Source organism: Aspergillus piperis, assembly GCF_003184755.1.
Source record: "Aspergillus piperis CBS 112811 unplaced genomic scaffold BO85scaffold_3, whole genome shotgun sequence".
NCBI classification, from domain to species: domain Eukaryota; kingdom Fungi; phylum Ascomycota; class Eurotiomycetes; order Eurotiales; family Aspergillaceae; genus Aspergillus; species Aspergillus piperis.
The window spans coordinates 1,786,725-1,800,919 of record NW_020291593.1 but is presented as its reverse complement, the minus strand read 5'-3'; the positions used below and the strand labels follow the sequence as shown (position 1 = coordinate 1,800,919).

At 51.7% G+C, this 14,195-nt stretch overlaps 3 protein-coding genes across 3 annotated transcripts; 1 reads left to right on the top strand and 2 right to left on the bottom strand.

Annotated features, from left to right (window-relative positions):
* Window positions 1-16: 16 nt before the first annotated feature.
* BO85DRAFT_414855 (ubiquitin-protein ligase RKR1) lies at window positions 17-5,522 on the bottom strand. Its single transcript, XM_025657662.1, has 8 exons — window positions 5,029-5,522; window positions 4,571-4,964; window positions 2,793-4,518; window positions 1,900-2,744; window positions 1,432-1,848; window positions 1,013-1,386; window positions 664-963; window positions 17-612 (listed from the first exon to the last, which is right to left on the bottom strand). Exons 1-8 carry the CDS (start codon window positions 5,326-5,328, stop codon window positions 91-93), a joined length of 4,878 nt encoding a protein of 1,625 aa, XP_025519297.1. The 5' UTR covers window positions 5,329-5,522; the 3' UTR covers window positions 17-90.
* Window positions 5,523-5,680: 158 nt separating this feature from the next.
* Window positions 5,681-8,535, top strand: BO85DRAFT_414852 (TFIIH/NER complex ATP-dependent 5'-3' DNA helicase subunit RAD3). Its single transcript, XM_025657661.1, has 4 exons — window positions 5,681-5,740; window positions 5,813-6,269; window positions 6,319-6,435; window positions 6,491-8,535. Exons 1-4 carry the CDS (start codon window positions 5,724-5,726, stop codon window positions 8,303-8,305), a joined length of 2,406 nt encoding a protein of 801 aa, XP_025519296.1. The 5' UTR covers window positions 5,681-5,723; the 3' UTR covers window positions 8,306-8,535.
* Window positions 8,529-14,092, bottom strand: BO85DRAFT_414849 (DNA-directed RNA polymerase I core subunit RPA190). The gene is made up of 4 exons (XM_025657660.1): window positions 13,845-14,092; window positions 13,273-13,764; window positions 10,430-13,208; window positions 8,529-10,368 (listed from the first exon to the last, which is right to left on the bottom strand). Exons 1-4 carry the CDS (start codon window positions 14,027-14,029, stop codon window positions 8,782-8,784), a joined length of 5,043 nt encoding a protein of 1,680 aa, XP_025519295.1. The 5' UTR covers window positions 14,030-14,092; the 3' UTR covers window positions 8,529-8,781.
* Between the last annotated feature and the right edge of the window lie 103 nt (window positions 14,093-14,195).

Genomic DNA, 14,195 nt, shown 5'->3' with positions numbered 1-14,195 from the left:
CCCACATGTACTGATAGTCATCGAATAATATGGCATCATTGTAAGACTCCTACTATGTTAACTATGTACACCTCTACCACTTCCACACTCTCATACATAAACAAAATTGTTCCGGCACAGCGGGCACGTGCTCTGGTTGCTGCTCTTGAACCACCGGAACAGACACACCGAGTGGAAAGTGTTCTTGCACGTGGCGCACCGCTTGTTCGGTGTCTGCATGTCCGTCGAGATGACCGAGTAGCAGATCGCGCACTCGCTCTGCCCCTTGAGCGCTCCCTGCACGTTCTTCCGGAACGCCAGCAGTCCATCCACCAGGTTGCCGTTGGCAAACATGATCACGCCTTGGATGGTCAGCAACCAGCTGCGCCACTTCTTCTCGTCCACGAGCACACGGCTTCGACTCACAACCAACGCTGGTTGCAGTGGATAAGCCGGAGGAAGGGACAAAGACAATGCCACTGGTGGCGACTCTTCATCCACCGGGATGCTGGCAATGATCTCCGCCGTCTTGGGCGAGATCTTCACGTTCAGCGCCCGCTCTTCGTTCGGATCCTGGGTGGCTGTCCATTCAGTGACTCCCCGTAGCGAGTCCTCGATAACCAAAGGTGAGATCTAATGCAGTGTTAGTTTACAATAGGCAAGCTGGCTGTCCAGGCAGCTTACGAATTTCTCGGTCCAGGATTCCACCGGCCCCTTGATGCGCTTCTTCGTATCGAGCCACCAGCTCTTAGTCATGTTGGCCAGGTGCCTCAAGCACAAGAAATACAAGTGCACGAGAAGCCATTGAATCTCCTTCTCAGCGCTCTCGGACTGATCGAGCTCGAAGGAGCGGATGTCAAACTTGGATGCATCCACCATCTTTCCGCCCGATCGCTGGAGGAAATCGAACATGAACTCCAAAAGTGGGCTGAGACTTTCGTTGTCCTTGATACTAGCCACGTAGTTCTCTTGGACAGTGAGAGACTGTGACGGTCAGCAAACCATATTCCTATAGCAAGACACCAATACATACCGCGTTAACGAAGTGATCGAAAACCACCTTCCAGCTTAGCAGATACGACCGTAGTTCGGCCCACATCCTGTCGTCGCCATAGGCGGCGTTAACCCCTTCCATAGTCGGTGCTTCGAGCAGCAAAGACATGAGCTCGTCAGGCAGTCCGACAGTCGTCTTCGACAGCGCCACGTCAAATGACACTTGTTCTTGCACGCTGGGGATGTACCGATGGAGGACTGTGTAAGCTGCGCGTTGCACCGCAGGGCTCTGCGCTGTGATAAGAGGGAAGAACTTGCTCGCGTCCTCCAGGTGATCAACTGGGATAACGTTGAGGAAGCGACACAACAGATCAACAGCCACATCTCGGGGTTGGTGGAAGGTGGTGGACGAATCTGCCCAGTCAGCATATACCTGATAACCGTGTATCCAACACTTACCGAATTTCTGGAGCGTTGACGCCAAGCTATTGAAGAGTGCATTCTTCCGATCAGACCACGCATCCTTCACATCATCGTTACTCTCCTCGTCGCCTGCGATTGACTGAAGACGAGAAAAGAGTCTGAACGACGATAGCAGAGTAGGGATGGCTTCGTCGCTACCACCAGTCTCTTGCCATGTGGTAATAAGGATATCCATACATTCCTCCCAGTGGGAGCCGTAGATTTCCTGTAGGTTAGGAAGCATCACTACCAGGACTTGGAAAATCTCGGCCTTGATACTCAAAGATGTGCCCTCAGACTGGAGGCATTGAATGAGATGTTTGATAAGGAACACCAAACGCTGTGTGGGAATGGAGGCCGCAACCTCTTCTTCTCCAGATAACAGGAGATTCAAAAGGACCAGCTTGCGAAGACCTAGTCTATATTAGCAGATTAGATTGAGTGGGTAAAGGGGCCTCGACATACCATCTTTGCTCTCATCGGTGGGCTTCAACCCCGTGGAGTCCGCCACAAACTCGTTACATAGTCGTGTGCCGGCAGGGTTGGAGAGTATGGCACTTCGTAGCACGGTCACCCAAGAGGCCGACCGAATGGCGTTCGCCTTTCGCATCTCCCTGCAAAGTTGTGTGACCTCTTCTGATGACCGACTCTTGCTTGACGAATCCACAGCTTCCATAATCTTCACAAACGCCAGCCCAATTTGGTAGTCTAACGGAGAAATGGAATCCAGCTTCTCGACCTGGTTTGTCCAAAATGTAGAAAGCAAAGAACCAACTGACAGTCCTTTACCGGCATTCAGTTTTTGCGACTGAGCCCAGCCATTCACGGCTTTTCGACCATCGCTGACTACTTCCATGTACTCCTCACGCTGCTCGGGGTGTGTGATGCCGGTTATCCCATTGCAGTTTTGGACGCTCAAGTCATCATCAATAAGCTGCACTGTTAGGGGTACATTGTAAAACAGTGTCTCAAGCTCCTCGATCTCCAGATGTTCAACAATATCGAATGAAGAAAGAATCTTGATGGTGTAAAATGCCAACCGGAACGCCGACGAGCAATTATTGGAGTCGCGCGGAATACGTGCGTAGCGTTCCCGGAATGCGTTTGACACACTGCGATTAACGAGATGCACGGTACCGGCGAGCGGGCTGGTGACGGCAGCCGATAGCCGTGGAGGGAGCTCGAGAAAAGGTCCAAGGGAATTCTCCCAAGATTGACGAGACGGCAGTATGTCCTTCGCTACTCTTCCAATGTCAGCGGAAGGGACATTCTGTAGAAGCTCTTCCGCGATGCTCAACATGGACTCGATGCTAGTACCGTTAGCTTCTTTTCTCTCCTCTCGGTGGGTCGCGACTTACGAAAGTGACATTTGATTCACATTGTCGAACTGGTGCTGCAGGATCTCAAAGCTCGATTTGGCGCTTGTCTCACTGACGACGGAATTTTTCACAGTCTTGGACAGCGACTCCGCGAGACTAGCTACTTCTTCGTCCGACGACTCGGTGAGGAACAACAGCTTACCAGACAACTTTGAGCCGTGGCCTCCGCTCTGGAAGTTTCTGACAGCAGTGGGGACCGAGCTGGAGATGCGAGAAAGTCCATGTAGCGTGTCAAATACCTTGCTCTCTTCAGAGAGGGCATCCACAATAGACAGGAAAATTGAGTCCGTCAATTGCCCATGAGAAGTATGGTTCTGTAGCACGGCAACAACAATGGACCAGTGAAGGTCGCTGCCCTTGCAAGCTTGTTCTAGGGCCCGCATGACCAAAGAAACCAGTCCACTCTTGTCGCCTAGCTCCTGGAAATCAAGAGTGGAAAGAAGCTTCTGAACAGCATGTACATTTGAGGACTCAGGATCCGACTGTGCCACACGCTCGACGACCTTCTCGAAGCTAGGTCCGAACCCTTCCCAAGATCGGCAAGACATGATAATGGATACCAATCGATCAGCGGATGGCGATGCCAAGAGCTCAGGCGCATCCTCTTGAACAAAATTCAACAACGACTGCGAGCCTTGCGCGATTTGCGGGACTTTGCGTACTATTTCTTCTACAACCGCAGCCGCTCCATAAGGCTTACCATTCCTGGAGCGCAACACCTCCAGGCAATTATCGAGTAATTTTAGGCCTGTATTCTTGAATACATCCAAAATGCTTGTCTCATGGGCAGTGCCATGCAAACGCGAAAGCAACAAGGCTTCCGAGGCGAACAGACGCTCAGCCTCCACACATACTGCGTCCTGTGAGGGCTTGAAGTCCTTGGACTGCTCCGGTGATGACAGCTTTACAGCCTCGAGTAGGCCATCGGCCAACTTTGTCCACAGCTGCTCGACCACCGCTTTGTAGCCTTTCGCTGTCACTGCGACGAGACAATCCGTGCAGATAGATTCCGCCGACGAAGGGGGAAGAGTCCATTGAAGACGATCTTGTTCAGGCTCGACATATTGCAATATCAACGGAGCAAGCCTGTCCTGCAAGAATTTCTCCCTATCCTCTTCAGAAAGCCGGTGGGCAAGCCACATCGACGTGTCAATGTAGGCCTTCCAACCAACCGCACGATTCTGTCGAGGCTCATCCCTAGAAGTGACTCCTTCCTGGAACGACTCCGTTAGTGCAACCGCACTAGACAGACCAAGAGAATCGGATGTAGATTGCGAGTCAATCTTGGCCAATGTTTCGAAAGGAATCGTCTGAAGTAATTGGCAAAGATTTGGCCAGAAGGAGCTTGTGCCGCTTTGTGAACCTTTTTGTATGTATTGAAGAAGTCTCTTGGAAGGGGATGACTTCCCAGAATAGTCCTCTGTCCATAATTGCGGTCTTGCAGACGTTACTCGCAAAATCGTTTCGGAAAGCTCCGATGCGGAACCAAGTTGGGGACTGTGCAAAGCCTTGCCAATCAAGGCAGCACTGATGAGCTTCCAATCAAGCTCCTCAGGCTCTTTAGACACAGCAGATCGAGTAAGGATGTAGAGCGATTTGCGCACAAAAGGGTCGTCATGATAAGAAAGCGCCCATAGAGATTTGCTGCATAAGAGAGTTTCGATGGTCGGCAAATCCTTCTGCAAATCTTCATGGGTCGAGTGTCCTGCATATGCTTTAGTCAAAAGACGTTAGGAACAATATGGATCTCCGCTTACCTAGAACTCTGTTGAACAGCAAAAGCGCAGTACCAGCTACACGCGCATACTTTGCTTCTGCATCGTCAGGCTTGACCGTTCGCTCATCGCTCAATGTCAGAGCAGTCTGCTGCAGGATGACATCATCCACAAATTCTAGGATAGCGCTCTGGTAAACCTTCCACACGCCGCTTCTCTTCTCGTCAGTCGAGAAGACGCGGGTGAAAGACTCCAAAGCAGACTGATGGACAGGTCTATCATTATCATAGATTCCTGCCAGCCACGCGCCAATCACCTTGGGTAGGAAGCGAGCAATCCGCTTTCCCACCAGACTGGCAATCGACCCTTGAGTAGAATGAGCGGTCTGTCTCACCCTGCGGGACAGATCTATGGAAGCGCGGGGATAGATTTTAATCTGCCGATGTTCCGAACCATGATCAACTTGCTATTCCGGGGCGCATGATGCGAAGGTTACCTACCCAAGCTTCCAGAAACCCGTCATCAAGCGTTCCGCTGCGACTCTCGACACTCGATACATGATCCCGTAGATCATCCAGAGCTCTCGTTCTGGTGACTTCATCTTTCTTTAGAAAGTTCTTGAACGCAATCGCTAATTGTGCCTCCGATATGCGGGAAAGATCCGGCGGTTCAGCCACATATGTAAGTGACGATGGCTCTTTTCCTTGGCTAGAGAATGCGCCGGAAAATCCACCAAAACCTCCGAAAGTGCCGGCAGCAGCTCGGCTGCTCGAAGCCTGAGATTTGAACTTCTTGCTCATAGTAGAGTGGGGGAAGCGGGATGTAAAGAAAATGACGGAATGCGCGTGTATAGCATGGAAGTAGAGCAGGTCACAACCATAGAAGAGAGGCTTAAGTGAACCTGGCCGAGTTTGACTTCTTGCTAACCGACCCAAGCTACCTGTTTAAGGGTCTCTCATCCCACAATTCCCCTGGGATTCTGCAGATTCTTGCTTTGATATCGATAATTGATAATCGAAGCTCCCCGCCGTTAAAAGCGGCGTGATTACATTATCGGCGTCTCTATCGGGCAGTGCACGTGATCTGGTGTCATCGATTCCCGATTGGGCAAAAGTCGACGCGGTCTAGAAGATCCTCCGAAGGCGCCCAAAAGGCGATCCTCATCTTCTCTCGAGCATCACGCTCCTCTCTCACCATGAAATTCTTTATCGAGTATGTACTACCCTTTACGTAGCTCTCAGCTTAATCCGAGAGCTGTTACAACTGACTCTCTCCATCTGCTAGTGATCTCCCCGTCCTCTTCCCGTATCCTCGTATCTATCCCGAACAATATGCCTACATGTGCGATCTTAAAAAGACCCTCGATGCCGGGGGTCATTGTGTCCTGGAGATGCCCTCCGGGACCGGAAAGACTGTATCTCTTCTCTCGCTGATTGTCGCCTACCAACAACACTATCCGGAGCACCGAAAACTCATCTATTGTTCTCGAACAATGTCCGAGATCGAGAAGGCCTTGGCCGAACTGAAGGCGCTGATGAAGTTCCGGGCTAAGGAACTTGGGCATACCGAAGATTTCCGCGCGCTGGGTCTGACAAGTCGAAAGAACTTGTGTCTGCATCCGTCTGTCAAGCGGGAAAAGAGTGGCGCGGTGGTCGATGCAAGGTGCCGGAGCTTAACTGCAGGCTTCGTCAAGGAGAAGAAAGAGCGCGGTGAGGACGTTGAACTTTGCGTCTATCATGAGGTATGGAGCTTGCGATCTGGATCAGGGCCATTTTATAACTTCTCTACAGAACCTCGATCTGCTCGAACCGCACAACCTCGTTCCCCCAGGTGTCTTCACCCTCGATGATCTCCTCAGATACGGAGAAGAGCATAAACAATGTCCTTACTTTTCTGCCAGACGCATGGTATGACACCCTTGAATAGTTGTAGCCACTGCGAGCATACTCATGAACTGTCCAGATGCCCTTTTGCAACGTCATCATCTACTCTTACCACTACCTGCTGGACCCCAAGATCGCTGAGAGGGTATCGCGAGAGCTTTCTAAGGATTGTATCGTGGTTTTCGACGAGGCTCACAATATCGACAACGTCTGTATTGAATCGCTAAGCATTGACATTACGGAGGATTCGTTACGGAAAGCGACGAGAGGCGCGAACAATTTGGAACGCAAGATCAATGAGATGAAGACTTCGGATGCAGAAAAGCTCCAGAATGAGTATTCCAAACTCGTTGAAGGCCTACAGGCAGCCGAACAAGCTAGGGAGGAGGATCAGTTCATTTCAAACCCTGTCCTTCCGGATGATCTGCTCAAGGAGGCCGTGCCGGGAAATATACGACGAGCGGAGCACTTCGTATCCTTCCTTAAAAGATTTATCGAATACCTCAAAACCCGAATGAAAGTCATGCATACCATATCCGAAACGCCTCCTTCCTTCCTAACACACGTGAAGGATCTGACCTATATCGAGCGGAAGCCCCTTCGCTTCTGCGCTGAACGACTAACCTCGCTCGTGCGAACTCTGGAGCTTATCAACATAGAAGACTACCAACCCCTCCAGGAGGTAGCAACATTCGCGACTCTAGTCGCCACCTATGAAAAAGGATTCCTCCTGATCTTGGAACCTTTTGAATCAGAAGCAGCAACCGTTCCCAACCCGGTATTACATTTCACCTGCTTAGATGCCGCCATTGCCATAAAGCCGGTGTTCGACCGATTCAGCTCCGTCATTATCACTTCAGGAACGCTATCCCCTCTTGAGATGTACCCCAAGATGCTAGGATTTAATGCTGTAATGCAGGAGTCCTACAGTATGACACTGGCTCGTCGGTCTTTCTTACCCATGGTCGTAACCCGCGGATCCGACCAGGCGCAGATATCCTCATCCTTCCAAATCCGCAACGATCCCGGAGTCGTCCGAAACTATGGCAACCTCGTCTTGGAATTCTCCCGAATCACCCCCGACGGCGTCGTCGTCTTCTTCCCCTCTTACTTGTACATGGAATCCATCATCAGCATGTGGCAGGGCATGGGCATTCTCGACTCAATCTGGAACTACAAACTGATCCTCGTCGAGACGCCCGACGCACAAGAATCCTCCCTCGCCCTCGAAACCTACCGAACAGCTTGCTGCAACGGCCGAGGCGCCCTCCTCCTCTGCGTCGCACGAGGCAAAGTCTCCGAAGGAATCGATTTCGACCACCACTACGGCCGCGCCGTCATCAACATCGGCGTTCCGTTCCAATACACCGAGTCCCGCATCCTGAAAGCTCGTCTCGAATTCCTGCGCGAAAACTACCGCATCCGCGAAAATGACTTCCTCTCCTTCGACGCCATGCGTCACGCCGCTCAATGCTTGGGTCGCGTCCTACGCGGAAAGGACGACTACGGAGTCATGGTGCTCGCTGATCGTCGATTTCAGAAGAAGCGCAACCAGCTCCCCAAATGGATCAATCAGGCCATGCTGGAAAGCGAAACCAACCTCAGTACTGATATGGCGGCGGCTACCGCCAAGAACTTCCTGCGGACGATGGCCCAGCCGTTCAAGGCTAGGGATCAAGAAGGGATTTCGACGTGGAGCTTGGCTGATATAGAAAGACACCGAGAAAAGCAGAAGTTGGAGGAGGAACGTGCTCAGCGAGAAGTACCACAAAATCTTGCTTATGGCGGTGCCGCGCCTGCTCCCCACAATGGAGTGCGTAATGGTGCAGGTGATGCAGATGAGTTCGATGATGACATTGATAATGAAGATCTGATGATGCTGGATGCGCAGTGAAGCTGAACTTATTTATGGCTTTATTGTGTCAATACATTCATTCGATCGGTTGCATTTGTTTCTGTTTCTGCTTTCCTTTCATCCCCTCAGCAGTCCTTGCACAACCTGCATGCATGATACCACGGTTTCAAGTCTGGTGTTCAATTGGGTCATCACAGTGTACTATATATACAAGGCGTGCTTCGATCAACCAAAAAATATGAGATAATAATGTTACTTTCTTAGTATTCAAAATTCTTTTTATTGATTGCCTGTACTATTGAAATAAAGGTAGATAGAGGATGCGATCTGCGTAAGAAAACTTCAACTTTTTTCTTATTCCCGCTGAAAGACAACTGCAGAGATCGTTGGACACGTCAGACAAGAACAGTAGGAAAGAAAAGGAAAAATAGAGAAATAGAAATACAGAAACTAATGATTTTGCACATATACAAAAAGATATGAAAACTGGTGAAAATGCAACACGCCCATTATATTTACGCCACAGGAGCAAGGACATCGAAGGCACCGGTACCGACGGTTCCGGTGCGACCAACGACGATTCTGGCACTGGGACTCTTGAGGTTATCAAAGTCTCTCTCAACGACGGCCTCCTTGAGGTAACCGACGGTGGTTTCGAAACTCATCTTGGCCAGAGGGGATGAGCCGTCCTTGACAAGACCGTTACGGTTGAAGGGGCGGAAGCCACCAGACTGGGTCATCACGTCACCGATCAGGTTCAGATGACGGTTATCGACGGAGATACTGTGACCCTGGAAAACGTCGGACATTTCCTTGACGATCGAGGCACGGGCAGCTTCGACACCGTAGAGGTTGAGCATGTCGTGGATGGAGTTGGTGTAGAGGGAGTGAGGCTTGATGATGTCTTGGTAGTCGCGCATGGCAAGCAGGTTGACACCATCAGTGATGACGTGGGCAGGTTCACCCTTGATCGGGTCGGCTTCGACGAATGTGCAGTTGCCAAGGCCAGGGATGGACTGGATGACTGCGCTACGGCAAGCATCCTCCACCAGGGGCAGGAGCAGGAGCTTGGGAGTGTCGATGTCGTACTGCAGCTGGATAGTGCAGGATCCTCCGTCGCGAGGGTTGAACTTGAACTGCGTGACTTCCTGGTATTGGTTCTTGATATCTTCTTCGCGCAGCTTGGTGTCCTTTGTCTCGCCCTCCGACTCTTCATCGGAAGCATCATCCATCTCGACATCACGCTTTTCGCCGGCGTTACCCTCCTCGTCGTCGTCATCGTCTTCTTCAGCATCCTGCTGTCGGACCATGTCCACCTCCTCATCCTCCGGGCCTTCGTAAGAGACCTGGTTGGACCGGTTCTGAGTGCCCCGTGCACGCTTGGCGTCGTCCTCGTCGTCTTCAACGTCGTCGTCAGCCGGCTCTGCGTCGGCATCGGCGCCGCGGGGTCCGTCCTGTACGGTGCCAACGGAAGCACCAATCTCAGGCTGAGCAGTGGAGTACTTCTTCAGGGTCTTCTCATCGACACGCTTCTTGAGTTCAGCCTTAGTGAGTTTGACAAGCTTAGGAATGAGCTTCTTCTGCAGTGTGTTCTGCACATCCTTTGTCGTGATGGCGTATTCGGCGGTGTACTCGTCGGCAGGGAAGAAAGTGATATCAATGTCGTAAACCTTAGCCTTGACACTGCCTGAGGAGACGCGCTCTCTAACTTGGACCTTGTCGACAACCTCCGCGATGCTGAGCTTGCTGATAGCCTTGGCAAACCTTTCGGAGTGCTCCTTAGACAGCTCGTCGTTCAAGATCAAGGTCATCGTAGGGGTCATGATATGGGCACTAGCAGTCATAACGATTTCACGCAGACGGGGAATACCCAGCGTCACGTTCTTCGCCGAGTGACCAGCCAAGTGGAAGGTGTTCAAGGTCATCTGGGTGGACGGTTCACCAATAGACTGACCGGCAACGATACCGATGGCCTCACCAGGCTCGACGACAGACTTCATGTACTTCATGTTCATGAGAGTGTTGAATGCCTTCTTGCTGATGATACCGTTCACGTCCTTCTTCTTGTCCTTAAGAAGCTTGTCCGGGTTGGCATCCTCGTACTAGAAAGAGGGTTGTCAGTCACAGTACTTCGACTCGTTTTGGGGTTTCAGATAGTCTTACCTTCTTAAGAGCTTGCGAGAAATTCTCCGAGATACTTCCCAAGTTACCTCCGGGGTGGTAGAGAGAAAGGACAGGATCCATGGCTTCGACCTTTCCTGTCTTGCGCACCTTCTTCATGGCATCCTTATGCCAGTTCGCGACCTCCTCCTTCTCCAAGTTGTGGAAGTCGCTGGTCAGGTTGACCTGAGACATGATAGACACGTAGTTCGATGCCAGGAAATCGAAGTCCTTCAGGTGGACTTGTTTGGTAATATCCAGACCATCCTCACCATACAAGAACTGGACGATCGAGCCATCAGTGGCTTCACGAACAGAGCTGTCGTACTCTGCCTTCAAGCCTTCCATACCCTTGATCAAACAACGCTGCAAGTATCCGGATCTAGAGGTCTTTACAGCAGTATCGATCAAACCTTCACGACCAGCCATGGCGTGGAAGTAGTATTCCTGGGGCTTGATACCAGTCAAGAAACGACCACAGACGTAGCCACCAGCCATAGGATTCGTGTCAAATGCTCTGAAAGATGGCAGAGTCTTACCGCTAACCATGACGGGTACACGGCGACCTTCCAGAACCTGTTGACCCAGGTTGCAGGAAATCAGGTTGGCATTGACGCTCGAACCCTTAGCTCCGGAGATTGTCATAGACTGCATCTGGTTCCACGGGAAGGGCTTAACCAGACCCTTCGGAAGACAGGCCTTGGTGATCTCGGTCGAGAGCTTCGCGGTGCGAGCGTTCGAAACACTATCAAGGCCGCCCTGCTTCTCATCGTCTCGGAGAACCTCCTCCATACGTCGCCGCAGCTCGGCATCTTGGTCGGGCACGGTAGTCTGGTCGAGGGTCACATACTTCAGTGCAACCTCCCGACCAATGGCAGCAGCTTCGCTAATCTTTTCTTTACGAACGCGGTCGCCCTCCGGGGTCAGTCGAAGATCGTCGATACCGCAAGTAAAGGCACGCATGTTCAGGTATCTCGTCAGAAGACGACCGAGAATACTGATCAGCCGACCAGCAATGGTATGTCCATAAATTTCATGGATGGCATCAATCAAACCACCAGCTGTGGGACCAATCTGCTTCTTGTCGAGAATACCACAAAGCATCTCTCCATCCTTGAAAATAACTTCACCTTCCTCGTTACCCTCGCCCCAACGGTCTCCAGGGGTCGAGGACTTGCTCTTCAGGTTGAGACCAGCCCTGTCGGAAGGCATGATATTCTTGAGGATAGTCGAGATTATCTGCTTACCAGTCCAGAGACGCTTAGGCCGGATCACCGTTGGGCCCACAGTCTGGATCCGATCAGTAATTGTGTGGGAGTTCTCGGGCCTCAAGCAGCTGTACAACAGCTGGTAGTATTCTTCCTCATCGAAGAAGCTGTCACGGCAGGTGAACCAGGTTCCCATGGAGATGTGATCCTGAATCAGACCTCTCAGGGGTTTTCCGGATGTTGCGACAAGGTACTGATGGTCTGCATCCGCAAGCATCATAGCCTCCGAACGAGCGAGCTCGTTCTGAGGGAAATGCATGTTCATCTCATCACCATCGAAATCTGCGTTGTAGGTATTGCAGTTGGCGTAGTGCATGCGAATGGTTCTTTCGTTGGGAAGAACACGAGCTTTGTGACCCATGATGGATGGCTTGTGGAGTGTAGGCTGACGGTTCATCAAGACGATATCACCGGTGGTGAGATGGCGGTAAACCTTCTTGTTACGCGATCCTTTCATGCGCCAATTTGACGGGGCGAGCAGCTGGTTTGCCAACGCCGTCCGCTCATCCAGACTCTTGAACCGGAGGTTGGTGACTTGGCCAAATTCGTTCTCAATAGCCGAAGCACCAGGGTATTTGTCAGGACCATTGATGACTGCCTGCTTCATCTCCCAGAAGTTATGGTTCGTCACCGGCTCTGGGTAGGTCAACTTCTTCGCGAACACCATAGGGACACCAATTTCGTTGGTCTCAATGTTAGGGTCGGGCGAGATAACACTTCGAGCAGCAAAGTTGACACGCTTTCCCATCATGTTCTTCCGGAATAGACCCTCCTTCTTTTCGAGGTACTGCTTGATGCCCATCGGAGCGGCGGCGGCGGCGGGTCCGCTGAGGTTACCACGGTCACGGTCGATTAGCATGTTGACGGTATCCTGGAGGGTGACGATCGAGTGAAGGAGATCACGGTAGTCCCGCACGCGCGTAGTAGAGTCGGCGCCTGCGCTCTGTCTCTCCTTGCTAATCTGGTTGATGATGTCGCAGTTCTTCAAGATCGCTGTGAAGGACTGGTTCTGCTGAGCCTCCATGATCTGACCGGGCCCTTGCGGTGCCGCGGGACGGAACTTGTTCGGTGGCACCAGGATATTCTTGATGAAGAACATATCTGCGCTAACCTGGGACTCTTTTTTCGGCAAAGGTCGGGAGTTATAAACAAGGCTCAAGATTTCCTGCTCTTTCTCGAAAAGCAGCGTCATCGCAGCGTGGACTTCGGGAGAGGGCATGAACTGCTGGGTCTCCCCAACGGCCTGTTTCCTGCTCTCAGCCTGGGCCACAATTGCATTCCCACGCGCAACCTCTTCCTCTGCACCGTGTGTTTCGGAAGTGGTGCTAACATTGTCAGACACTCCGTTAGCAAGCGCCGCCTTCTCCTTGGAAGTAAGCTTCTTGGCCTGCTGGAGGAGGACCAAGGAGTTCGGTATTTGGAATCCAGCTTGCGTCATGGTAAGTCTAGACTTCTCGGGCAAAGCCTTTCGGAAGATTTTCGAGGACCGATCTTTACGGTACGACGGGGAGAGTCTATGCGCCTGGATCAGTGACGAGGCCTTGCAAAAGTTTGCGCGTAGAGAATTCAGGAACATACCCGCTGCAGCTGGCGCACTTCTTCACAGCACCAATGTCTTTGAAGAATTCTCTAACAAGTGCTCGTCTCTGCTCCGCAGCGAGCGGGTTCTTCGAGCCAGACATGAGACCCCGTAGCCTTCCATCTGCTTGCGCTTGGCGGATAGATTTCTTGACAAATGCATTTCTGCGGGCGATAATGTCATCGTCGTCCTCTTCCTCGCTGCTAGACCCTTCACCATCCTTGTTCGCCTTCTTCTTGTCGGACCCCTTGCCGCCAATCGTATCGATAACAGCTACCTCATCAACCAAGCCATAGTGCAGCAGGCGCAATTTGCAGCTGTAGGAATTGATGTTGGTTCGGCTCATCTGGAAACGGTGGCAGTAGACACACTGGCCCTTGAGCAAGCGGTACAGCTGGTCGAAATGCGTGACATTGTACACATGAACTGGGAGTTCGATGTGTCCGGGATGGCCAGTACAAGACCATGAGGTTTGGCGGCATGTCGTGCAACTGGAGACTGTTAGCTACGATTCGCATACGCATGGTACGCGATCACAAGGTATTCGAAAGCAAAGAAAGGGAATCCTTACACATGGTCACCCCATGCACCCATAGCCGGGTCATAGAGACCACCTGGAACGGGGTTGTTGAAAGAATCCAATGTCGGAGTATTATGGATTCGCTTTACCGAGATGGCCTTGATGTCTTGATCATTGTAGACACCAAACTCAATCCCCGCAATGGAGGAGGCCACAGGCCGAGCGAAAGTAGTCATGATTCCCCTGGCAGCCGCTTGAGCGACAAACGACGCTGGCGGTGCAAATTCTGGGACTCGTGGGGGTTAAAGGCCTGGGAAGCAGAAAAGGCGGGTTCGTCGGTCTCGACGATGCGAAAAGTTTCACCCAACTTTTTTTATGCCGTGCGACACCGCCGGCGGACCC